Source organism: Leuciscus leuciscus (assembly GCF_965113295.1).
Source record: "Leuciscus leuciscus genome assembly, chromosome: 14".
NCBI classification, from domain to species: domain Eukaryota; kingdom Metazoa; phylum Chordata; class Actinopteri; order Cypriniformes; family Leuciscidae; genus Leuciscus; species Leuciscus leuciscus.
In genome coordinates, this window is record NC_138738.1 from 6,370,279 (window position 1) to 6,397,602 (window position 27,324).

General features: G+C 37.3%; 2 protein-coding genes across 3 annotated transcripts in view; one reads left to right on the forward strand and one right to left on the reverse strand.

Moving 5' to 3' along the window:
* The first annotated feature begins 2,770 nt into the window (after positions 1 to 2,770).
* Positions 2,771 to 15,175, forward strand: apcdd1l (adenomatosis polyposis coli down-regulated 1-like). The gene is made up of 5 exons (XM_082190239.1): positions 2,771 to 2,995; positions 3,080 to 3,167; positions 10,664 to 10,847; positions 11,837 to 12,365; positions 13,637 to 15,175. Exons 2-5 carry the CDS (start codon positions 3,107 to 3,109, stop codon positions 14,408 to 14,410), a joined length of 1,548 nt encoding a protein of 515 aa, XP_082046365.1. The 5' UTR covers positions 2,771 to 2,995; positions 3,080 to 3,106; the 3' UTR covers positions 14,411 to 15,175.
* Positions 15,176 to 22,901: 7,726 nt separating this feature from the next.
* The window catches only part of vapb (VAMP (vesicle-associated membrane protein)-associated protein B and C), a 31,751-nt gene continuing 27,328 nt past the window's right edge, over positions 22,902 to 27,324 (reverse strand). The window contains exon 6 of one of the 2 annotated variants that reach the window (XM_082190303.1): positions 22,902 to 26,045. In XM_082190303.1, the coding sequence (XP_082046429.1) occupies positions 25,887 to 26,045 (159 nt within the window). In that variant the 3' untranslated portion in view covers positions 22,902 to 25,886. Of the gene's footprint in view, positions 26,049 to 27,324 lie in introns of both variants that reach the window. The other variant, XM_082190302.1, reaches the window with a different exon arrangement.

Here is a 27,324-nt window from a genome sequence, read left to right on the forward strand (position 1 = left end):
ATTGCAGTGATGCAAAATCTATTTTACAGTGATTTTATTTATCACTGTAAAAAATCCAACTTACGTTTTGTATGACAAATTCAGTTTTTAAAGTTTATTCAACTATTTAACATGAAAAAAGTTGAGAAAACTCAAACACGTAAGTTGAGAAAACTCAAAAATGTCCTGCAGCTGGTTGCCTTAAACTTTTGAGTTTTCTCAACTTTTTTTTTTTTACAGTGCATAGTCAGCCATGATTAACTTATTTCACATGCAAAAGTGAACCCGGTGTAAAATAAAACATATTTTTATTAGACTACTGATATGACTCTTCATCTCATTAGAGCGAACTGTCTATTTCTTTCTTTATTATAATAAGGAAAAAATAAACTTTATAAATGGGATGATTCTGCACTATAACAAATGCTTGGGAACCCAATCAGTGTGCATCTGCGTTTAAAGTAAGTGCATTTGCAGTCACCCAGCTGCCCGATAGCAAACCGGGATGCGAATGTGTGATGATTAGAGCGTGGATCTTATCTTATGCACAGGGGCACGATTCTGCTTTTGTTCCGCGCCAGACCCCCTTCTCACCCACCTGGGCTAGGCTGGACCTCCTGCTGCTTGGACGACCGCCACGTGTTAGCCTTCACTGGTTTGGAACCGCTGCGGCATCTCTGGTTTAAACTGAGGAAGCGAGGGTGGGGATATACTTTCTTTCATATCTCAAAGCACTGAGACAGAATTACGCACCAAGCCAGCACACACACTAAAGCCACATCTCCACATGATCAAACAGATGACTGATTGCAGGCCTCGGGGGAAAGAGAGAAAGGGGGGATGAAGAATGAAATGGGTGGTGGTTTTCCAAAGAGCCTCTGCACCTCAATGACATCAAATCTGTGTGTAGAGTGTGTGACAAAGAAGGCAGCGAGACAAAAAAATGGTTTTGATTAGAGAGCTGTTTGTGGTTTTGGGTGCATGGGTGTGTTAGATTGGAACCTGCCGCCATTATAGACAGCAATGTGAAGGGAAAATCCAGAAAGTCAGCAGAAAAAGGAGAGAGAGAGAGAGAGAGAGAGAGAGAGAGAGATTATGTTCATAAATGTGTGTGGAAACCAAACGGATCCTGTGGGGGGCGACGTAACCACGTCTTGGGAATATCATTTAACATTTCTCTTCTTCTTTAATGAATGGTTAAAGCTAAAGGTGTAATTTGGCACCATTAGTGATGCCAAACAAAATTCCTAAAATGATGATTGTTTTTAAACAGGTTTCCCAAACAGTCCGTCTCCCATTGGTTGGACAAACAGATGGTCCTGCCGCAAAATCCGTTCTATTGGTTGAGTCAATGTTGCATTTTTAGGCTGGTCTGTGTGTTTTAACTAAAAGAACAATGTTTTTGAAAGCACCAGAGACACTTCTCAGGGGTTTAAATTTGGTTTGGCATAGTATTGGGATAGAAGAACGTATCCTAATGTATTTTATTACCTGTAACTATTAAGATTTGTTTTGCCTAAGCAGTGAAATAACAATAAACTGTGTATTCATGCCATCTCTCATTACTTGCAAAACCAGTGGTGATCCTTATGAAACATGAACTGTACTGACCGTTACCTTTAATTCTGAAATTCAGCTATTATTTCCTCAAATAAACTTGAAATGTGAAGAACTGAGTTTGTGCAGCTTGCCTGGCAATTAGACACTGGATTTTATCATCACAGCAAACCACAAGTGGTGAAACGCAGCAACATGGTCTGGCGCTCCTCAGGGTTATGTCCGCAGTCCAACTCTGTTCTCACTCATCACTTCTTAACTGCAACAAACACATTACTAAATGAATGATTGAATGACACAACAGTCACAAACAGTTATGAGGCGGCAGCCAAAAATGACATCACAGATGGCTTAACAAAAATGCATATTCAGAATATGGATTTAATTCTTAGTTCTTGCGGCAGATCATATGTGAAAATATTTCAGCTTTTGTAGGTTACAGATTTAAATTACCTAACCTAGTCCACTAAAACACTCTAATCCACCCCATGCACTTCCAAATCCGAACATATAAGTGAACTCTTGAACTTGTTCTCAGGAACATAACACAGAATCCAAATCACGCAACTCATAAACACTTCAGCATGCATTGGCTGCAGCATTGAAACCCAAAGTGCCAGTTTCAAGGGGCATGTTAAACACCATAAGATTTATACACATATTTTACTACTTATAAACCTCACATGCATTAAATAAATGTAATATCTTATAATAGTAGATATATCATTTAAGAGCTGATATTTTATCTAGGGTCATATATAGCATGTCATATATTAACAGATTTATTTTGTTGGATTATACTTCCACTGTGTTATCTCTGCTGTATTGCATTTCAAAACTATAGTGGCTGGCAGAGTCAAGATAGAGTTGCAACATACTGTACACAAAACGGCATATATAAAAAACGTTTCTTCTTGGATGGCACAGTGCCATTGCTTTTTAACACCTACTATACCCATAATATATGTGTGTATGAGGTAAACTGAGAAAAGATTTAAAATGACAGAGTTTATGCAGGAAACCATTGCATCTGTCAAAATTAAATATATAAACATGTGTGTGGGTTTCATTAACACATTTATGTTTAATTTAATGTTGTGGGCAGGTTTCTCAACTTGCTGGCTTTGACTGTGCCCTTTTGCACCTTACCCTGCTCCCCAGAGGGTTAATGCTGGGAGGTTACAAGTTCCCTCCTCTTTTCTCTCTCTCTCTCTCTCTCTCTCCCTCTCAGATTCTCTCTCCGCTCTCTCAACTGAGTAACCCAAAGACAGACTCTTACAAGCACCACACAGGTTTAACATCACCAAAGAGAGCACAGAATCAACAAGGGGACGTATTTTCAAGCACTATCAAGAAAGGAGATATTGCAAACTCAGTCAAGGAGTCCTACCATGAATGGAAAACTTCATGTTTGAAGATGAAACGTATCAAAAGTGGATTAAATTAATCTGCATATCTGGTAATATCTTATCTGAAACGCTCTCATTGACGTGTGACTATACAGGAGAGGAGCATTTCCAGATTTTTGTCCTTTATTTTTAAGTGATTTGGAGCGTATAAGTACCTGATCATGGCTGGGGTGAGAATTATTCACCTGTTGAAGACAATTTGGATGGTATTTCTCATGCAAGGTTAGTTCATTTGTTGTCTTATACTCTCTTTTTCTCTGTCCTTTGATTTGAAGCAAATGGTTTTACCTATTTCAGGACACTATTCAAAATGCCAAAAGGTGCATGATGACACTTCTGATATATGAACTTTTGAATTGTATGCACTCAATATTTTCATCCATCTCTTTTGGTTCCCATAGAACCAAAAATGTTTTTTACATTGTCATGCCACTAAAAAACTTTTTCAAGTAATACAAAGAGCTTTTTATTCTCTAGTTCTTTAGAAAACAATCTGTTGCTTTAAAGCAGTGGTTCTCAATCCTGGTCCATTTTGAATGTCTCCCTTATCTGACACACCCAATTCAGGTATTGGAGCCTCTACTAATGAGCTGATGATATAAATCAGTTAAATAAGTGAGACATCCAAAATGCGCAGCGCTGCAGGACTTCAGGACTGAATGACTGTTGTAAAGAAACCAAATATGATTATCGCAGCCTACAACGCGACGGCATTAATCTAATTAATATTAAAATAACACCACAGAGCAATTTATAGCCAAAACGATTCTGTAACAAAAGTGTTCTTTGCTGAACCTGAAGAACCTTCTTTTTTTTCTTTTTTTGTTGTTATCATAGTACAGCCTATATTTACCATTAATCACAGATCCAAGCAAGCAAAACAGTCATTATAAATCAGAAACATATACCTATGATGAAATAATATGGCACATCTAAATTAATGAATGTTATTATGGTATTAATGTTAGTGCAAATAAATAATAATGCAAATTATGAGAATCTTAAGTATAAGCTTAAAGCTTAAGAATGACTTCTTGTTAATGTGTGAAAGTATGAGAGGTGCCAAGCAAAACACCTTCATTATCGAGACCAACAAGTCTGAGCATTTTCTTACTGTATCAAGAAAGTTTTTTACAGTGTGTTTTTTCCCCCCTCTGGATTTCACAAGTGTAATTAGGATCTAAAGGATGACAAAGAGCTCTCAAGATAAGGTTCGGTTAAAGTTTTGGGGTTTAATTAACCTTAATAAAACCCATGATGAAACTAAACTTGAATTGGCAAACTTAATATACTCATGGAAGAAAAACAAAAGAAGGTTTTTGGGGCTTTTTTAAAAACTCTCTAGTGGTTTAACTTGCCAAGTCTACTGTGTTTATAAAATGCTACTCATGCTTACTGAACTAATGCTGCATTGGTCATTCTTTGCTGTTGATATCATTGCTGATGTTGATAGGACATTTGTGCAAAAGTCTAGAAAATGCTTCTATTTTGCATGCAAAAGTGTTCATTACAAATTATTTCATCAGAATAAGAGTTTCAGCAAAAGGTTAAATTGTAAAATGCTGAATTTCAGACTTTTAAAGGCCACATTCTTAAAAAAAAGTTCTTTGCGGCACCTTCCATTCATCGTTGTGGTCTAGAAGGTTCTTTGGAGATGGAAAAAGTTATTGATGTTACATTTATAGGTTCTTCAGATCATTCTGGTTTCTGGCTTCTTCAAAGCACTGTGATGGTTTTTGAATAAAACTTGTTTCAGGAAATTTAAAAGCTTCTCCAATGGCATAAGGTTATACTTTTCATTTTTAAGAGTGCACAAGTAACAGAAATTTGGCTTGTTTCTCCGGGAAAATGAGTCAGTCAGGTGGAGTTTTAAGAGGTCTTAATATAAATGGCAAAGAGTTTGGCACGGCTCTTTTCACCTGTCAGTCTGCTCCACGGGCCCCGGACCCCCTGTTTTTGATCCAGACTCTTTTAAAGTTAGCAGGGGTGTAGAGGAGGCCATTGTTTCCCGTGAAAGCAGATCACAGCGATGGAACTAATGCCACCATTAAAATAATGATTAGAGTAACAGGCCAACGCCATTAACGACCCCTTCTGTTCGTATGCCATTTAGGAGCTGTTTTTCTTCTACGCTTTCATTCCTTTCAGTCAGGGATGGTTAGGGTGATGAAGAAAGCAATAGGCTTCTGTTCTCACTATCAGGCCGCCTATACAGAACAACAGAGAGAGAGAGAGAGAGAGTGAAAGACTGGCGCAATTACACCCGCCCCCCAGTAACTCATGGCAGTTACCCATGACCTCGGAGCTCAGCATGTGTTCATTTATGTGCCTGTACTTACTTGGCCTTTTTTCATCAAACAGCTGAATTAGATCTGCGGAAATGATTAATATCATGCCCATATGCTTGAATATTCTTCTAAAACAGACACTAAATACAATTCGGTGTATTGTAGTTGGCTGTGACACTGTCTGCTTTGATTTAAAGGGGGACATTATGTAACACAAGGTGATTTTACAAAAACGTATGCCTCAATATTGATAAAGCACGAAGATTTTCCAGTGTTACACGGAATCAACACCATAAATCTTTCAGCTGCTCTGCATCCATTCCACCTTTTTTTTAAATTTTTTTTTTTATATGTCTGCTTTGAAATGCATGAGTAATATTCATAAGCAGAAGACATGAGAGAAAGCCTGTCAGCCATTTAAAAGGAGGCCCAGTACTTGTCAGAGAGAGAAAACCATCAATCAGCTGTAGGAGTGAAAGATCAGACCAGTTACTAACTGACTGTCACGTTAACCGATGTGGAATGTGCTCGGCAGTGGCTTGGATTATATGGTCGATAAAATGCAAAAATATTACATAATATAACCCCATTTGTATATGATATTCAATACCATTCAAAAGCTTGGGGTCATTAAGATTTAGAAAAAATATATTTTTTTATTCCGCAGCGATGCTTTAAATTGCTAAAAAAATAAAAGACAGAGACTGGTGCTGAAAATCCAGCTTTTACATCACAGGAATAAATTGCATTTAAAAAATATATTTAAATAGGACGCAATTATTGTAAATTGTAATAATACTTTTTGTAATTTTACTTGCATTACAAATACATGAAGCCTTTGTGTGCATAAGAGACGTCTTTCAAAAACATTTAAAAATCACGCCAACCCCAAACATTTTAACAGTAGTGTATAAAATCACCTTTATATATTGATAGTTAAAATACATGTCAAAGTGAGTCTTTGCATATATTATTGAAAACGTTTCTTTTTTTTCTTTGAATTAGGATGGGATGTGGCATGACATACTGAAGTCAGTGTAACATAATCCCACTTGTGTTCAGTTAACTACAGCGAAAGTTGTGTTAGGCAGATCAAGTTCAGAATTTAACTCCATTTGTGCCATAGATTAAGTTTAGAATTTAGTATGGTTAGCTGCATTTGTGTCATAATGTGCCTTTAATGCTCAATCACCCTAACTAATAACTAAAACTAGTTGTTTTTGGTTAGGTTAGCAATATGTTAACTAGATCCAAATACTTAAAATACCAAATACCAGTTAGTCACTATCACAGTGATGTTGAGTTAACCTTCGGGTTACTAAGTTTGGTGGAGAACCTTTCTCATAATCCCTTATCTAAATAAAAACAACAGCTGGATTAGGCAGGTTTAATGTTCATGAAAAGACAACAGCGCTGCAGAATTACAAGGAAGTTGAATGATGAGAAGGATTCTGAGTGGGAAAACATGTACACCCACCCACTATAGATGACCTCTGAACTGCTCTGTACACAAATCTTATTCACACTCACATGCACACATCAATAGACACACATATATCCCCCTACCCTTTTCATAAACATATGCACATGAACATAAGCGTGCACACACCTTTGTTGCCCCTAGCACACATATGCATGCACACACATGCAGACTTTACTTTCAATATGAAACTTTACCTTTCTGTAACTGTACAGCATCAGACAAAAATAGTGTGACAGAGGGAGAGAGAGAGAGAGAGGAAGAGAGGAATCTGAGCTCTATCCAAAGTAAATGAGGTGTAAATGGGAGTTTTTTCATCAGGGAGCAGTTATCAAAGCAGGGGTGGCTGGGAGAAAGAGGCGGCGGGCGGCACAAAGGCATTTCATGCATACTAGTACAGTGATGATGGTATCAGATGGTGATACTCTGGTACTCTATGATATATGCAATGGTTCTGAATCGTTACCATATTCATATTGTATACAGTACGATACAAACGTATAAGATCATTTGAACCTGGAAATAAATGAATTTTGAGGATTTTAACAAATGCAAATTAAAGGCCTAGGAATTGTAGTAGATGACAAGAATGGAATTGTAGATGACAATGAAGATCTTCTCGTTAATGTGTGTTCAATGTGCTGTACTGTTTTAAGTCTGTCACTTAGCTCTAGTCTATCTATAGTATAGCTATAGACTTTTTTTGTCCTCTGGAATCACGTGTTTTTTTTGTTTTAAATGTTTTATTGAACTAATGATAACAACTGAAATTGTGTCTCTCGCCTCCCCTGTTTCATGCACAGCATCTTAAATAGGCGACGGCAAATGGCAGGAGGAATAGTGCTAGAGAGGAAGGGTTATTTTATTTTTGGCCACTCTTCAGTAATGACGCATTGGGGTGAGTGAGAGAGAAGCTGCCCAAATTGAAATGACAAATAAAAACAAATACATGAAACCAGTCAGAGGTACTTTTGCTAGCCTCGCTTCTTCTATAAATCAATGTCTCCAGTGTGTGTATGTCCGGGGGTGTTGAATGGTTGGAATATTAGGACAGGTAGTTTACTTTGGCTCACACTAAAGGGAATTGCCTGTGAGCAAAGAGACCACACACATTCTACCACAGCCCCCTCTGCTGGGCAAAATGATGAACTGCCGCTTTGTCTGGGACTGGCTTCTGTGCCATTCACTTGGAGATAGAAAGATAAGAGAGATAAGAGACTGAGAGAGAGTGTGTGTGTGAGATTAAGAGATTAAGATTAAGAGGTTAAAAGATAGGATCTTCTCACACTGAGTCTACACTGAGAGCGCGCTCCCATTTTGATAAAAACAGTATTGCGCAGACAGACAACCAATCATAAACTAAACTGCCTCATTAATATTCATGAGCGTTGAACATGATCTGAGAGAGCAGCAGTTAAAGGGTTACTTGTTCAGACAAAAATGAAAATTCTGTCATTACTTACTCAAACCCATAAGACATTAGTTCATCTTTGGAACACAAATGAAGATATTTCAATTAAATCTGAGAGCTTTCTGTCCCTCCATTGACAGCCTACGCAACTACCACTTTTAAGTCCCAGAAAGACAAAGACATAATTAAAGTAATCCATGTGACTCAAGTGGTTTAACCCCATTTTTATGAACAATGAGTGCTTTGTTTGCGCAATGAATGCTTTGAATGCAATTCTTGCATTAACAACAAGTATGTGTCATGGTGCTCTCATGAACAGGCATGCGTCCTATTGTGAACGCGTGTTGGAGATTCATTTTTTGCCTATTCTAGAAACTTAAAATATGACTACCCGTCCAATAGTAAAGTATTACAATTTGAAATATGCTTTAAAATAGCTTTGGAAATGACCCTGGATAAACAATTTCAAGTGTGAAAAGTCCAGAAGCGATCTAAACTTTCTGTTTGTGATGCCCAAGTGATCTTAATACAGACAGAACCTCAACTTGATTATAGGCTGTTGAACCATCTAAAGAACAGGCGACTGAGAGCACGTTAACTCTAACATTATATCACATTATTGTGTTCATGAGTTAACAAGTCTTCTTTCACATCGGAAAAACCCCCTCAAAACAGCAGAGCCTGGATCCCTCCCAAACAGCATAAGGAAATAATTCCCTCCTTTAGGGAGCAAACAGCCTGACATTCTCAATAAATGCTCTGTAATTATGCAATCAGAGAAATTTTAGGGCCACGGTTAACAAATGGGAATAAAAGCTTTTCTGTTTTGTGCTTTTCAGAGAGCAGACTTTAGCCTATTTGATTAGAAGTTCCATCTGATGGATTAATAAACTAGTATACAAATCTCAAATTTCATATTTTACCTCAACCCCCCATTATTATTGATAATAATAATAAAAAATGTTTCTTAAGCAGCAAATCAGCATATTAGAATAATTTCTGAAGGATCATGTGACACTGAAGACTGGAGTAATGATGCTGAAAACTCAGCTTTGACATCACAGGAATAAATTACATTTGAGTTATTTTAAATTGCAGCAATTAACTCTAATATGATTATTTATAATCAAATAAATGCAGCCTTGGTGAGCATATATTACCGTCTCAAGTGTTTGAACTGTAGTGTTTATTACAATTATAATAATTAATTTAAATTTTAAAGTTTTAAAAGTCTTATACATGGTATTTTTTTTGCAGAGATTTTTAGAATTACAGAATATTCATGTGTAAAACCTCTCATCCCTAATTCATCACAGTATTCCCCCCTAGTTTTTTGGGAAAATGTGCTTAATTTTCATAGAAAAAAAATGTCACAATGCAATAATCTTAATTTGTTCTAAAAACAGGATTCATTTTATGTTGATTTTGGGGTTAAATGTGAATTGGACCTGTAATACTTATTGGACATTTGGCACACAGGAGTAAATGAGGTCCCAAATAAACTGTTTCTCTCCTCCCAGCCTTTCCTCTTTGGATGAAGTTTGATATAACAGCGCACATTTTTGAGTCTGTGTACAGGGAAGCACTTCTCAGCAAGCAACTTCCCAAAGCTCTGCCTCTGCTAATCAGGTTTACTACACCATTTATCTACAGTGTTCTTACTCAAGGACAGCTCTGTGGCGAGGCCTATGGCAAGGAGATTTACAGATCAAACAAAGATGCCCAGTGCCATGTTGACAAATCTCACTCCTCATGAGCTCGAACCATGTTTGCCTTTCTGTCTGTTTAAAAAAATTGTCAAAAATTGTTGTTTGCATTGGCCAGCGTCACATATCCCTTCCCGTTCCCTTGAAGATGGTGTCTGATTGAAGTGACAAGCCAAACCTCTGGCCTCCTGCCCTTCACCACAAATCCTGGTCAGAGCAGGATTGGGATCTATATATGGCTCTAATAGACCTCATCACCGTTTCATTACACGGAAAATTACAGAAATGCAAAATCCTTCAACCACTTCCAGTTCAGCAGAATCCTGTTTATAGGCCGTAAAAGACCATGAAGTGAAAATGCTCCTCTTGGAGATTTTATTTTATTTATTTTTTTATTGCTGGAGGTACCAAAGCTTTTTGAAGTGTCTGAGGTTTTTTTTTACAGGCTTAATTTATTCGGAAATGTGGCTACAGAGTCAAGAAAAGAGATCAGCACATTATTGCAAACTTAGACCTTCTGGAACGATTTCAGTGAAGCCCTTTGGATTTAATACATTGGCAGCTCTTACATGCAATAACAATCCACATAATCTGTTAATTAGGACTAACTTAAAACTTATGACCCAGCAAACATTTTAAAACAATATCTTTTTTATTAAAAAAAACAAATATAGAAACCTTTTAGGATTTAAGAATTTATATATACTTTGCTTTTTGCATGACGGCTAATTCACAACTTCAATAATGATAAGAAAACAAAGAGTTAGCAGGTTGTCAAAACTCGACACTGGCAGATATAACAATGCAATGTGATATTTTCCGTGTCTCCTCAGTTTTGTGTGTGATGGGCAGTAAGTTGTGGGAAGTGCCCACCGCCCCCCTCGTACCCCATGCCAACCTCAGCACGAGACTGTTTTGGGAGCCAGAGTGCCAGGTTCAGCTACGCCATCTACAGAATGAAGCGAGAGTCACAGCCACCATACCACCCAAACTGGAGGGCCACTGGGTGTCAAGCAGGTGAGAGGCCCTTAGAAAGACTTTTCTACTTTTAAAATCAACATGAGTTCAAATTTTACCCAAATTATGTTCTTAATACAGAATCCTGGCATTATTGTGAATGATTCATTAGTGCATGGATATTATCACTGCTGAGAAGTTGAGTAAAGCCAAGCAACTTGTTCAGTAAAATATATAGGTATAGGTATGGCTATACCTTGATATGTTCAATATGTTCCAAATTTAACAAATTGTACACTACCGCACAAAAGTTTGGGGTTGGTAAAATTTCTTAAAAAAGTGTTGATAAAAAAGAAAAGATAAAGTTTTGGTAAAAAAGTTTGATTATTTAATACAAAAAATACAGTAAAAACTGTATTATTGTGAAATATCATTCGATTTTAAAAATAAATGTTTTCTATTTTAATATATTTTAAAATGTAATTTATTCCTGTGATGCAAAGCTGAATTTTCAGCATCATAACTCCAGTCTTCAGTGTCACATGATCCTTCAGAAATCATTCTAATATGATGACTTTCTGCTCAAAAACTTTATTATTATCAATGTTGTTGCACAGCTTATTTTCGTGCAATTTGTGATACATTTCTTTAATTCTTTGATGAATAGAAAGGTTAAATAAACAGCATTAATTTGAAGTAGACATTTTTGTAACAAGGTGAAAGTCTTTACTGTCACTTTTGATGAATAAAAGTATTAATTAAAAAACAAAATCTTACTAACTCTGACTTTTGAATGGCAGTGTAGCACTTTAAGGGGACAATATAATGTATAAATGTGAAACTATCAGATGATTTTGAATGTTGCAATAATCTGGCAAAACAAAGAGTTTTAAATTCTACAATAAATTCCTGAAAATCAAGTCCCATCCAACATTTTGTCTCATTAAATATCCGGTTTCACGTGGAAATGCATCAGATTATGGGAGTAAAATGGTTTGCAATTGCCATATTGACTAACTTCCTGACTATATTTGTTATTTTCTTCTCAGATGTGAAGTGCGACCCGGTCCAGAATTCCTCACTCGATCCTACTCGTTTTACCAAAGCCCCACACGTCTCTTCAGGGCGCTCCAGCACTACTACTCTGACAGTGATTGCCACATCCCAACCTACTCTCTTGTGATCAGGGGTAAACTGCGGCTACGCCAGGCCTCATGGATCACCCGTGGAGCCACAGAAGCAGAGCACAATCTCCATAAAGTAGGGATGGTCATTCACAGCCAGAAAGCCATCCATCATCTCGCGACCCGCCTGCCCTCGTCCTGCCTGGGGCTCAAAGCTAGAGGACACCTGGTTCCTCATCGCTTCTATGAACTCTTTAATGCCAAAGCAGAGAAAGACTGCCTGGGTGCTCTTGGGTTGTCCATGATGGAACTGGAGTTGCTGCGGGTGGAGACCCATCACCATCCTCACAGCCGGCCGGCTCAGGAGCTGTTCCTAGGGGACGTGCACACAGACTGGAACGAAAGGGTGCACCATAGACCGACTGGTTACCAGGAGCCTCTACAGAATGCTATGGTGAGAGTTAAAGAGAAACTGAAAATCCTGTCAACATTTACTCACCCTCATTATGTTCCAAACCCATAAGACTTTGGTTAATCTTTGAAAAACGGGATATTTTTAATAGGAGTGTAACAGTACACAGACGTCACGGTTTGGTACGTACCTCGGTTTAGGGATCATGTCTTCTTCTGCTCTTTTTCCTGTTGTGGCGGTTAGCAAACAGCGTTGTGTTGCATTACTGTGCGCGCCCCCTTCTGGATTGGAGTGTGGATTGCCTGTTACTGACTGTATTCGTCGTCTGACTATATGCACCGAACCGTGACATCCGTACCTTGACGGTTCGGGATAATACATGCACTATTTCAACCCTAATGTTTAATGAAACCTGAGAGGTTTCTGTCCCTCCATTGAATATCCAAGTATTCAAAACTGAAAAGAACCAAAAAGGTTATAAAAGTGGTGTAAAATGAATCCTTGTAAATCGAGCGGTCTTCTAATTTTTGGGTAAACTATCACTTTAAGACTAGAGTATTTTTGCTCAAACTGCTTAGGTCTGCGAAAATGTTTCAAATGACGTTCATATTCAAACTTATAGAATATCATGTTGTGCCACCAGACTAAGGTAAGAGTGCATGTTAAATATATATAACAGGACTGCATATATTCGCTTAGCACTACAGTCAATGTAAAGCAAGCAAAAATAAGGTTAGAAACAATCAAGAATGCAAGGATGCAAATGCTTACATATTTAGTTCATATCCAGTACAAATGTTTAGGGGTTGGTAAGATTTTTTGATGTCTTAAAGAAGTCTCACTAAGGCAGCATTTACTTGACCAAAATACAGCAAAAACAGTAATACTGTACAATATTATTACAATTTAAACTGTTTTCTATTTTTAAATATTTTAGAATCATTACACCAGTCTTCAGTGTCACATGATCCTTCAGAAATCATACTCATATGCAAATTTTCTGATCAAGAAACCTTTTATTATCAATGTTGAAAACGGTTGTGCTGCTTAAGATTTTTGATGAAACCGTTCTACATTTTCTCCTTGATGAATATAAAGTTCAGAAGAGCAGCATTTATTTAGAATAGATAGAAATCGACATTATAAATTACATTATAATTGTTTTTACTCTCACTTTTGATCAATTTAATGCATTCTTGCTCAATAAATGTATTAATTCCTTAAAAAAAAAAATCTCACTGACACCAAACTTTTGAATCCTGTAATAATATAGATATTATAAAATTAACAAAAATCCTTGTTTTCTCTCTCAGCACCACATCCACCCCTGCCCAGTGTGCGCCCTGGTATACCGAGCCTCTGAACAGCATCCACCCATTCTTCCCCCATCCCCCTCCATCCCTCTGGATCTAAACGGAAATTGGGTGAGCCAACGCTGCGAGTCCCGTCCATCCGTCCTCTTCCTTACCCGCCTTTTTGTTTTCAACGAGGAGCAACGCACTTGGGAGGGGACCTACCAACATTACTCTGACCCAATGTGCCACCAACCCATCTTTACATTGTTGGCATCAGGTCATTATGCTAAAGTAGGACAGTCCGTTAAAGTGCGTGGGGCCACTGAGCTCGTCTTCAAGGTGACACGGGCAAAAGCGATTGTGTTTGACCGTGCGTTGTTGCGGGAATTGAATTCAACACAAAATGGAAGATGTGGACAGGTGGGCAGGTGGGAGGTGGGTGTCGAGCAGGACATAACCTGGACGGACGGTTGCGAAGCATTGGGGATACGACTTCCGCACAAAGAGTATGAGCTGTTTAAGATGGGGGTAAATCATAAAGGGCGCCCCCTGTTGTTCAGTGGGGAACGGCCCACCGATGGATCCAGCCCGGATCGACCTGCAAAAAGGCCAACATCCTTTCAGACACCAATGGTGCAATGCAGCACAAGGGTCAGGGTGGAGCCACGCTACAGTTCCTACAGTGATCGTTCAACGGGACCCAAGACCACAAGCTCTGCTAATGCACTGCACTCTTCATTGATTCTGCTGACCGTTCTAAATGCATGGTGCTGGAATATTCATCTTTTCTAAAATGCGACGTGCCATTCACGTTGACTGTTCAAATTCGGACCCATTTATAATGGGCATAGCACAATCTAATAGACTGAAGGAGGATCGGTCAGTTCGGTGCTATAGCGAAATACTAGCTGCAAATGCTCTGAAATATGACTTTTTTATCTAAAGAGATTTTCATAAAGCAAAAATGTACATAGAAACCGTTTAATCATATAGTATATCAACATTAATTTTAATATCTGTTATTTGGGGTGTTGTTTCATATTTTGATAAGAACTACGGATAAACGAATATCTATTAAAAGTAGAAAATGCATTTACCAACATTCCAGCAAGTTAACAAAGATGAACAGTTAAAGGCGAAGTACTTTAAATACTAACCAGTGTACAACCAATGGTGCGATTTTGGAGGACTACCTGTGTGACCGACCAATAGGAGGTGGGGGTGTTTGGGGAACCAGTTTCAAAACAATCATTATTCTGTTTGGTGCAGAAATGACACACCTCAGCTTTAAGACATGGGAGATATAGATGGATATCCAGATCCAATGAAGAAAGAAGATTTCCCAAAATCTGGTAATATGTTTGAATTGAAGTGCGTATTTGGACTAAATTTGGCATTAACTACCCTGTATTATTTCAACATTAGGGCCTTGTGTTGACAAGGCGACGTAGCTCATTTTTGCCATCTTATACATTTTATTTAGAGTTAATCTTCCAATAATGGTGAGGGTGAACATATTTATTGCCACCATTAAAGTAATTTTGATAAGAAACACAATTTTGTTTTATTCTGAACATTGATTTTCTGTTATTTATGTTTACACACATAGTACAAACGTATAATGTGTGACTGTATGCACGTTTAGGGAGCTCTTGCACAATGGTTCAATTCACATCCAATGTTGAATACATGTGCAATGCATTTGAACTGACCTGTCATATGGCTTCCACATTATGCTCACGCTCGCCAATATCTGAAGCGTAAGTTCTCAGAACTCTGCGTACAAATCTTTCCCTCTGTTTATTTGGAAGAACAGGAAGTGTTCTACTCATTCAGTCTTAGCGTAGCAGAGCGTGCGATTTTCTGTTTTTACAGAGTGGAGTGATTCCTTGTTCTGGAGGCAATCTTCAAAAAATCTGAAATTAAACTGTCAAACATTAAAGTGCATGCATGATATTGATTGTTATAGTTTTGACACGACCCTTACAAAAATGCACCATAGTAGCCATTGTTTCCAAAATACCATAGAACCATATAAAGCAATAAATAAATATTATATCTTAAAAAAAGAGATCCTGTATTTATTTATTGGTTTATATGGTTTTACATATAGCTGTAGTTACAATGCTTTTTATTGGCAACCAGTTACCATTATACAATTTTATAATAGAATCCTGAGGTAAGTGCATAAGTATTAATGCATCAGTTTTCCTGGAACAACATTCCTGGAACAACATTCCAATCAACCAATCAGATTTAAGGGACAAGCTTACTGTTTATGTCAAGTTTAGGCTGATATACAACCCGGGTTAGATGCTTCAACATCAGTTTTATTCAACTATAGTTTCCCTCAGATTTTATGGATAAGTTATGGGTAGGGTTAAGTTTTGGGCAAAATTTTCGGACTGGAATTTTGTTCCAGGATCAACAATATATGTCGATATAGGAACATGTCTTACTTGGCAAAAATCACAGTGACCATACACAGTCAATTACTAAATAATCAAAGATTCTAGACACTCAGCTCATGTTCAAATATTATACACAGAAAAATCCCATCTGTTCTTCATTTAGAAACTGATTTTTAGCAATAATGAGAACCTTTCAAGAGCATGTGCTGACTTGATGATATGATATGCTTCTGTAAAAGCCACGGTATTTACAATGATTTGTGAAGAACTACACTACCCATGATCCTGAACAGACCACTAGTCAGAGAAGTCACTGTTACCATGGAAACAGCAAATACCAAGAAATTACAGCAAAAGAACTCCAACTTTCACCCAAGGTCTTTCTACAGTCTCAAACTACTTATCGTTCACTATGTATCCAAATATTTTAAAACACTATATAATTTATATATATTGTACAGTGTTTTTAGTGCTTTATAAACCATATTTCTTCATGGGTTACAAACTTTTTAATTTTTTTTCAATATCCAAATTTTTGGGTCACATTAAAATGTTGCAATTCTTATCAAATTGGTGGTTTGGTTTATAGACTGTAACTCTATTAAAAAAGATTTCAAAATCCCTATGGAAAATGCAGAATACAGAACCAAATTAAGGCACTAAAAATGTTTTGCAGTCACGGTTGCGCCCCGTGAAAAAAAAAAATCTGCTTGTATGCAACAGTGACAATCTTATTAATCAAAGATGTTCTCAACATGTGCACTTGCCAGATAACAGCCAAACCCAGAGTTCAAACCTAGCAGACATGAAGGATTTGGGATAATCCTTAATTTTGCGACGTTCATCTTTGCAAAGCCTTAAAGGGATAGTTCACCCCAAAATGAAAATTCTTTCATTAATTACTCACCCTCATGTTGTTCCAAACCTGTAAGACATTTCTGTCCCTCCATTGACAGCAACACAACTACCACTGTGACGCTTCAAAAAGTTCATAAAGGGATCGTAAAACTAATCCACATGAATTGAGTGGTTTAGTCCACATTTTCTGAATAGACTTGATCGCTTTACAGTATATTATGAACAGATTGAATTTAGGCTTTTATTCACACACTGTAAACATTGATCAGCGAACATAAACAGAAACTAACTGAACCAGCGTAACAAATGAGAATGAACCTCATTGGTTCTTGCTGAAGCTCAAACGTGCTGCGTAACACGAGAATGAACCTCATTGGTTCTTGCTGAAGCTCAAACGTGCTGCGTAACACGAGAATGAACCTCATTGGTTCTTGCTGAAGCTCAAACGTGCTGCGTAACACGAGAATGAACCTCATTGGTTCTTGCTGAAGCTCAAACGTGCTGCGTAACACGAGAATGAACCTCATTGGTTCTTGCTGAAGCTCAAACGTGCTGCGTAACACGAGAATGAACCTCATTGGTTCTTGCTGAAGCTCAAACGTGCTGCGAAACACGAGAATGAACCTCATTGGTTCTTGCTGAAGCTCAAACGTGCTGCGTAACACGAGAATGAACCTCATTGGTTCTTGCTGAAGCTCAAACGTGCTGCGAAACACGAGAATGAACCTCATTGGTTCTTGCTGAAGCTCAAACGTGCTGCGAAACACGAGAATGAACCTCATTGGTTCTTGCTGAAGTTCAAACGTGCTGCGTAACACGAGAATGAACCTCATTGGTTCTTGCTGAAGCTCAAACGTGCTGCGAAACACGAGAATGAACCTCATTGGTTCTTGCTGAAGCTCAAACGTGCTGCGTAACACGAGAATGAACCTCATTGGTTCTCGCACGTCAAGCGAACATGCTTGAGCTTCCATTTACCACATCTGATGTGTGAGTTGATGAATGTTTATATGTGAATAAAAGCCTAAATTCAATCTCTTCATCATATAAAGCGATCAAGTCTCTTCAGAAAATTTTGATTCGTTTTACAATCTCTTTTATGAACGTCAAAGCGGTAGTTGTGTATACAGAAAGCTCTCAGATTTCATCAAAAAGATCTTCATTTGTGTTCCGAAGATGAACGAAAGTCTTAGGGGGTTTGGAACGACATGAGAGTGAGTAATTAATAACAATTTTCATTTTTGGGAGAACTATCCCCCTAATGAGCAATGTCATACCCAACTGCATTTCATATTGCCAACCATTACCCAAAAATACTCCAGCGACTTCCGCTTGCTACTTTATTTCTTTTTACTTATTTCAAGCTATGTCATTAAAACCATCTGCAGGCATATTACTGTTAAACAACTCTTTTGGAATCATAAAATGATTGAGTTTGTGGTTTTTCTGTTAAAAGTTATGAAATAATGGTTGCTGGCCGAGGGACGTAACGGAAGAGAACGCGGAGGGCAAGGCGAGTCAATGAGTCACATCCAAAAGGCAGCAGATTGTTCAAATTAAATCTTGTCGGTGACGGTGGCTCTGGGTGCCATGAGGTAATGCTTTCTGGTTATAAAAAGAGTTCCGAAGGTTGGGAACTTGGAAATAATAAATAGAGAGAGGGAGAACAAGGCACATTTCCATACTGACACTCAAAAGCAGTTGCGTCTGTTAGAGCTTGCCAACAACAACAGATGAGTCCAAGCTAACTCTAGAAGTCCAGCAAAACGGCGACAATTCTTTCTGTGGTTACAGTTAAGTTAATAAAAGCTAACTGTCAGAAGATCATATTGCAAAAAGGCCTTCGGCTTGTAATCACGCTTCTTGCTTGTCAAAAGTATCTATAAAAAGATTTAACACAAGGCCTATTTTACACTGTTCAATGAAAAGTTACGAAGCATAACAGCGTGACTGTGTCCTAGTTACAATGTCTTTGCTCCATGCTCCACTGCTCCAATTATTATTGCTAATGGGATGGGCGTACTTTGATCATTGGCTCTTGTGATCAAAAACAACACACTAGAGCTGCCGTAGTGGGTCAGGATGACAAAATAAACCGGCTTAAGAACTTTTAAAAAGGGAGGAGGACACATTTTCCACGTCTTTTGTTGTTGACATCAAAGGCCGAGCGCATTTCTCACTGGTAGAAGCGAACTAAATGGCGTGACATCCTCAAAAACCACGAACAAAACTACACAAGGTAAACAAAAACATAACCCAAACTGCATTAAATTCACTCCCAAAGCGGATGAACATGGAAAGTGCACTGTGTGGTGAAGAGCGAGTAAAGTAATGCGATTACGATTCAAGAGATGTTTCAAAGTCAGTAAGATTTTTTTTTTTTTTAAGGGAATTAACACTTTCATTCTAAAAGGATGCATTAAATGTATAAAAAATGCATTAAGAATGTTACAAAAGATTCCTATTTCAAATAAACACTGTTCTTTTGAATTTTCTATTTACCAGAGAATCCTGAAAAGAACAATGCATCACAGTTTCCACAGAAATATTAAAACTGTTTTCAACATTGATAATAATAAGAAATGTTTCTTGAGCAGCAAATCAGCATATTAGAATGATTTCTGAAGGATCGTGTGACACTGAAGACTGGAGTAATGATGCTGAAAATTCAGCTTTGCATCACAGGAATAAACTACACTTAAAATTGTTGAATGCTGAATAAGTGTTTAGGTTTCATGAATTGCAAACATAATAGTGCGCTTATGTATCCATGAGAACCTGGATTGCTTATATTTAGACTGGAATCATTGTAAATAAAGTCAAACAATAGTGCTCAATTTGGACATGGACCAAAGGATCAAATCAACTAGACTTGACATGTACAGTCCACTGGGGTGAAGTGGTCCAAATTTGGCGGCAAGTTCGCATTTTGCAATCATGCATCTGCAGGAGAACACGCTCCTGGCTGGCAAACGATAATTAAAAAGAAGTACAACAACACAATGCCAAAGATAAACATTTTCCTTCAGCAAATTGATGCATCCAAACCTCAGAATCTTTGTGGGTTTGTCATAATAATTCCCTTGTAAGGAAACAATGTGAACCAACTTCTTAAACAGATGATGAAATCCAGCCCTTCAACGCAAAAATGACAAAAGTACAAAGACAACATTCCATACTTAACAGCAGCCAAAAAAATCCCCTCGGCCGGCCAGACAACTGACATCGCTTGATGTAGCAGAGATGCTTAAAAAAAAGTGTTATTATATCTCATTACAAAAGTATTCTTAACACATGGTAAGCATTTGCACTATTTATAAGAGTCATTATTTGATGGTAGTCCTTCCAAACCATCATGAAACCGATTTCATCCCACAAAATGATACTACCTCTCGAGACCGATCTGGTACAAGCAAGTTGCTTTATAAAAGTCTTCCAGGGTACAGTAACAGCCTCAAATTCACACAATTCATCTAAAACGAGAATTTCACATTGCTAAAAGTGTTACGTCAGGGCCATATATGCCCTTTTATATTCTCGAATGTACAGACCTCCATTAGAAACATCCATTATAAGGCTGTACAGTTCAGAATATATGAGCTGCAGCTGTCTAATAAAATCTCAACATCAGCAAGACCATCTGGCTAAAGCACTGACAAAAGGAAATATTAAAATACATTACATATCTATACGGTCTCTTCTACAGTATCTGTTTTTAAAGTGTAAGTGTGAGGTCCTGTATTGGCTCAAATAAATCCTTATGAAAACCAGGGCAAATGTCTCTAAGATTGACCTCATTCCTAGTCTTTTGTTACGTTTCACGTTTTCAAACTACGCCTCTTGTTTTATTGTAAGCAGCAGAATATCAACCAAACAATGGAAAGGAACCAAGTTGGATAGACTTATTATGAAAATTTTAAGTGTTTGAACATAAAGGTGTGTCGGCAGTGTGTGTACACAACCATCCTATAATGGTAAATATATCCACCGCAAGTTTTTGAAAACGATACCATTATCGTCATTGTGTAAACTACAAAAACGGTGACGGCATGCACGTGTGCTCTGCATAAGAATGCGCATGTGCGGATCAATTCAAACGGGATAGTTTTGATAATGTTGCCATTAGTAGGCCTACAAAGAAAAAAGTTTTTCATTTTTAGTACATCGTTGTCATGTAAACGTACCCTCAAAATAAGCTGTTTGCAGTTTCTATGCAATATGATGTCACATCGCCCCGTCCACGACTGCTGACGAACCCGTCCTGATGATCTGTACACAGTCCACCATGTATATCTCCTCGCCAGAGCATTTAACAGCAGTATTCAAGAAAGAAATGTATTCTTTTTAAAGCTACTGAAATAATTACATCAAGAGCAGTGAGTGATTTTCTATTTTTCTTTTCTTTGATTCATATTAACAGCATATAGCAGTAGGTAGCCTACTGTGACATGCGATTTCTTTACTTACTGTTTAGGTTCAGACATAACCGACTGTTAAAGTGAACTTTGTGTGTTTTTGACATAACCTTGTGTGTATTTGACAGTATAAGCGCAAGGACGTGAATAAGTTTATTACTCACAGGACACACTGTATCCAGCTTTCTGCGCGACTCGGAAAAACCATATCTCAGAAGTTTATACTGATATGGCTTTAAAACGCATGCAGATATTAAATGTTCGTGATGATGAAGAACTGCATTGTCGCGTGACCGTGACAGATGATAATCAAAACCAAACAGATGTTTTAGTTTTTGGCAGAGTATCGGAGGCACGAGCTGTAAAGGCTCCGCCCTCTTCTGGAAAGCAGGATGGGAGCAGCAGCTCATTTGCATTTAAAGATACATGCACGAAAACAGCATGTTTCTCCATCCACTCAAAATTGGGCATTAACAACATGCTATAATACATTATCTGTGGAGTATTTTGAGCTTAAACTTCACAGACACATTCTGGGGACACCTGAGACTTATATTGCATCTTGTAAAGAGGGGCATAATTGGTCCCCTTTAAAGCTAATATATCAATTTCAACATGTTTTGGCTAAACAACTCAATCACCATTTAAAAAAAATATACATCTATATATCTATATATATCAATTTCAACATGTTTGGCTAAACAACTCAATCACCATTTAGTTTAAAACTCCTTTAAAAAAAAGTAAACTTTGCGAACTGAAAACAACAGCATCTAATGTATAGCAAAATGTGGTTTACTTGCAACAAATAAAAATATATATTTTTAAAATAACGTTATATACTTGAACTTAAAAAAAAAAAAGCAGCATAATATACAGTACCTACTTCTATATGCTGTTGCAATTATGTTTATGTCTCGTCTCTAATTGTTTATGACTGCAGACCAACATCTGCTCTGAATTTCCCCCCCAAATTTATATATAAAAAAGGGGCATAGCCTAATACAGTTTTATAGCAAAGACCAAATCAAGGTCCACATTCCTGTAAGGCCAAATGTCTAAAATCCAAACAAGCTTAGTAAGGTATAGCTGGCCTGGAACAGACTTCCTAACTTTTTTTTTCATACATTATTTTTGCAAGTTATGTATACATTTGTGCAGATGTCCTGTCATTTTCTGTAACTTGAACATGGTGTAGATCTATTTGTGGGTAAAATAACTTTTTAAAGTTAACATTAAAAGCACTGCGGTAGAGCCAATGGTGGAGTTTAATGATGTCACAGGTCTATAATAGAGGTTTACTAGTTTTTCACCTCAACCATAATGTTTGAGACAGTGAAAATTAAAACTCTTAAAAAAAGGTAGACTCTACGTGTGCAATTTCAGTCATATGAAAAGTCACTTACAAGGCAGCTGACATCGAAATATCCCCAAAATTTCATCAGGAAGTCCAATGACATGCAAAATATCCATCATTTTGTTGTCAACTATCAAAAGATTAATAAGCATTAAAATTTATATCAGGCACACAATTCACCATACTTTGAAAATGCATAAAACAGACAATGGAAACTGGACAAAAGAACAAACACCACAAAGTTTTGGTCTGGGGCTTTATTGATTTAATTTATTAAGATGCTACATAGTCCAACAAAGTTGGGGTTTCTTTATATACCATTATAGACTACTTGACTAGGAATATCAACCTTAATTTTCATCTTAGACTCATTATTTATTTATTTATATACATACAAAACGGTCACCTTCATGTTTACATCGTATGTGAAGGTTTGGGGCACTATAATAAGGTTTTCCTTTAATTGAGCCAGCTGATTGGCTGATAGGCCCCCAAATCCCTCCCTCTCCATGGCAATCATACTCCTTGGTGAACTATACATAAGCTGCAGTCCAAAAATCCCTATACCCTGAATGTCTCCTTAAGATACTCACAAAGCAAAGTTTTGCCGTTTTTCAATATCGTAAGCTCCTCTGTTCTTAGAAATCCAATATTTAGCAATAAGATGATTAACTGAAACTAAAGCTTCTCAAGGAGGGGGGGGGGGGTAGAAGAGAAACATTAAAGAAAAAAAACGCCCCCACAACACCAAACTATGACACAAATACACATCAGGTCACAAAATGGTCCCCTGTAGGAAGAGTCTCTCTTCGGGTGTCATTTCGGTGATTTCACAAAGAACAGACCGTTGTGCATGGGAAGATGACATTCTTTATATGTAGTGCATTTTTAATATAAACAGTTCTGTGCAATAAAAGCTTTATTCATAACTTAAATCCAAACAAACGACTAAATTAACATCAGAGGACAGCAAAGAAACAGAGGGCTCAGGAAAACAGTGCAGAAATGTCAGGAGTGTTTTTTAAAGCCTTATGCTGCGAGATAAACCAGTGTTGTGTACATTTCAGACCACCGACAAGGCATATCGAAGCCATGCATTTATCTGGAAATGAGGTGTAGGCTTGGCATGGCTAAAATACAGGTTACAATACTCACATGTGTCAGTTTTTAAAAGAGTAGTTGCCCTCAAGAATAAACATTTCATCACGGTTTACTCCCTCATCATGTTGTTACGACCTCATATTAATTACTTTCTTCTACGAAACCCACAATTAGATGCTATGCAGATTGTCCGAGCTGCTCTTTCCCATAAATGTGGATGGGGATTGATCCTGAAAAGATCCAAAAAGGACAAAAATTTAAGAAAAACACCTTACAATTTGTGTACCATGTTCTAAAGCCATGCAATAGCTTTGTGTGGAACTGGCTAAACCATTTGTCACTCGTAACCGCTTTAAAATATCAATTAATATGCAAAATCTCATTTACATATCAAATTGTATGCCAAACGCCATGAACAAATTCAGTCCATCTCGAACACAAATCTATTCGTATGGCTTCAGAATAGTGTTAAAGATCTTTGGACTAGTTTTATGATTGTTTCATGACTATTTTTTGTCCTTTTTCACAGCAACATACTGTAAATCATGTATGGAAAAGAGCAGCTCTTCCTAACATCTTGTTTCACAGAAGCAAACAATTTGGGGTTGGAACAACGTGAAGATAAGTAAATCATCATAAAATGTTAAAGCCTGGATTTACTATTCCTTTAACTACTTTTTTTTTGTTGTTCTTTTTTGAAAGGGTAAAGTGAGAGGGGGGGGGGTCAGTGTTAATGGACCTGATGGTGAAAACTCCTCATGGCATCTTCAGATAGAAAGTTCATAGGGAGAGAGACCTTCAACCAGTTGCATGTACATGGTGCATCAGATATTACGCTTAGCAGCTGCACTATTATTGTATATAATAATGACTTGATCAATAAATTAACTTAGGTCGACAGGCAGCGAAATGGAAACTGAGGTGTGCTAAAAGGGCCTGAAAAGGATATTTCACCTATGGAGCAGCTTAATAAAATATAAAGTATTTTTTTTGCTCTAAACAGAGCCATGCATTCAAGCATATATCCCTTACCAAAAGAAAACAATAATAAAGAAAGGTGAAAAACCTATTCTGTTCCTGACAGGGAAATCGGTTTGTGCAAAGCATCATCGGAAGTGTTGGTTTCAGAGACATCAGCTCTGCGCCTCACCGACATACAGAGAAATATTGTTTCAAATGGTTTTTGGAGCAAATGAATAGGTGAACGGCCAAAGGGTTTCACCAACACTTCCCCAGTAACAGCAGTTTGAAATATCAGTCACTAACAGTCCATTTCTTCGCTGTTGATTGAAGATGTCTAAACAACTAATAGTCAAACCGTGCTTGCAAGTGAACATTAAATTGGCATGAAACGGTGATGGTCTTTTAACAAAAAAATGTGGGTAATTAGTGACGACATCATATATTCTTGCAAAACTGCATGTTATCTGATTTGTCAAGGAAATATATGTTGAATCATAGTACTTGTTGGTACTCAAACATATGGACTGAACGGAAGTGGATGGAAGATATAAAACACGTTATTTCAACAACAGTGTGACTGGGGAAGATACTAGAAGGCTTGTTTTTATCATTTACCTGGAGAGTGATTGAAAATATACAGGCTAAACTTCAGTGAACTGCTGCTTTAATGCACGATGTTTGGGTATGCACAAATTAAATGCACACGTGACACTTTTCAAAGATGTTTAGCATTTGTATACAGATTCAATTGGCTTCTGACCCATTGAAAAATAACGAAAAAACAAAAAAACAAGTGATAAACAACATTCACTCATTCGCACATCTGGTGTTAGAAAATCCCTACAACATTTTAGTGGTTAAAATCTATGATATATTTGAACTTGCATCAGAAATAATTAAGGAAGAGGGGCCAGAATGATTTCACAATTTTGAGGCAAGAGCTGTGCCAGATTACTATTATTAATTTTTTTTGTCTGAATTTCTTTCTTTGCACATAACATGATGAAATATCTTAATCTCTTTATTAATTTTACACACCTCGCTAATCCAAAACTACCCCAATGATATGGCATTCGGATTAAACGAATTCTGCATTGGTTACTTGTCTGTTTTGTTTTTTGTTTCATCCGCAATGCATGCTTGTAACACTCTCCTCTTGGATTTTACAAGGCCAACTTGCCGACGATGACACCCACAACAAAAAACAGCACAATTAGAGCGATCACCCTGGTGCTCAGCCCCTCCTCCTTCACTCTCATCGCTGAAGAGGAGTGCGGAGCGGACATTACTGTGCTCTTCCTCATCCGCAGACCATCATCTTCCTGCTGGGGAAGTGGAAGAGAGAGATAAAGATAAAGACAGTTAGATGACAGAAATAATCTTGAGAGTTATGAAAAGCTCTTTTGGCCCTGCACGCATCTCATTAAACAAGCAGCAGTAATGGTCCCCAGCTGCAGCTGATGAGTAAGGGCAGGTTATCTTCAGCTCCGACTCTCGATATGCTCAACATCCTGTGGCCGTTACAAATTTGAACAATATGGTGGAAGAGAGCATAAGTAATGCGGTGGACAATCAGTATAGCTCAAAGACAGATATCTATAGGGAGCAGGGTGATGGATATAAATGTAACATTGCTCATTTTAAGTGTTTCTTAAAGGTACAGCAGACGAACACTGAACATTTTTATTCTGAAATTATTTTTTCATGAAAAACTCAAATAGGCACACAAAAAAAATACATTTTAAGTGGACATCAGTGGGAAGAAATTAATATAAATAAATGATATAAATGCTTTAAAGTAATTCAACCTTTCAGTCTACTGGTAATTTGAGCATCTTTTTCATTGCCTCTAAATCAAATGAAGTGACAACACAAGAATTTACCAAAAAATATTTGTAGAAATCCATATATTTTCTATTTCCTCTCATTTACAGTATTAAGTTGTTATACTTCATCTAGAAGTATGAAGGTTTGCCTTTTTCTCCTCACCTCTCCTCATGTCATGCTGTATTTTCCTCAATCCCCTGTCTTCCTGTCCTGTCTACCCCCCTTGTCATATTGTATGCATGTTTGTATGGACAGGTTGATGGCTAATTTCGCTGGTACTTGTGACTAAGTGACAATAAAGGCTACTACTACTACTACTAAATTCAAGAGATTACCGCTTTGAATTATGTACACTACTGTTCAATCTTTTTTTAAAGAAACTTCTCTTCAGCAAGAATGCATTCAATTGAAAACAGTAAAAGTATTAACAGTAAAGATTTGTGTTTTATATATATATATATATATATAGTTTTGAGCAGAGAATCCCTTACGGCACCTTTAAATATATATAGGCCCTATGTGGGGTTAGGGAGTGCCATTGGAAAATGGTTTCAGATTCAGGGCTGAGAAATATGATGACATTGTTCTACATTGCAGAGAAATAATAAACCATAATAATCATTTAAAATTTGAATTAAGCGCTCAAATGTACACATAAAGCTTGCTGCAGCGCACCGACAAAAATAATGATTATGAATGTATCAGAAAAAACTACCTGAACATCTTAATTTATTCATAGATTAGTGAATTCTGAGTCAGCTGCAAAGAGGATAG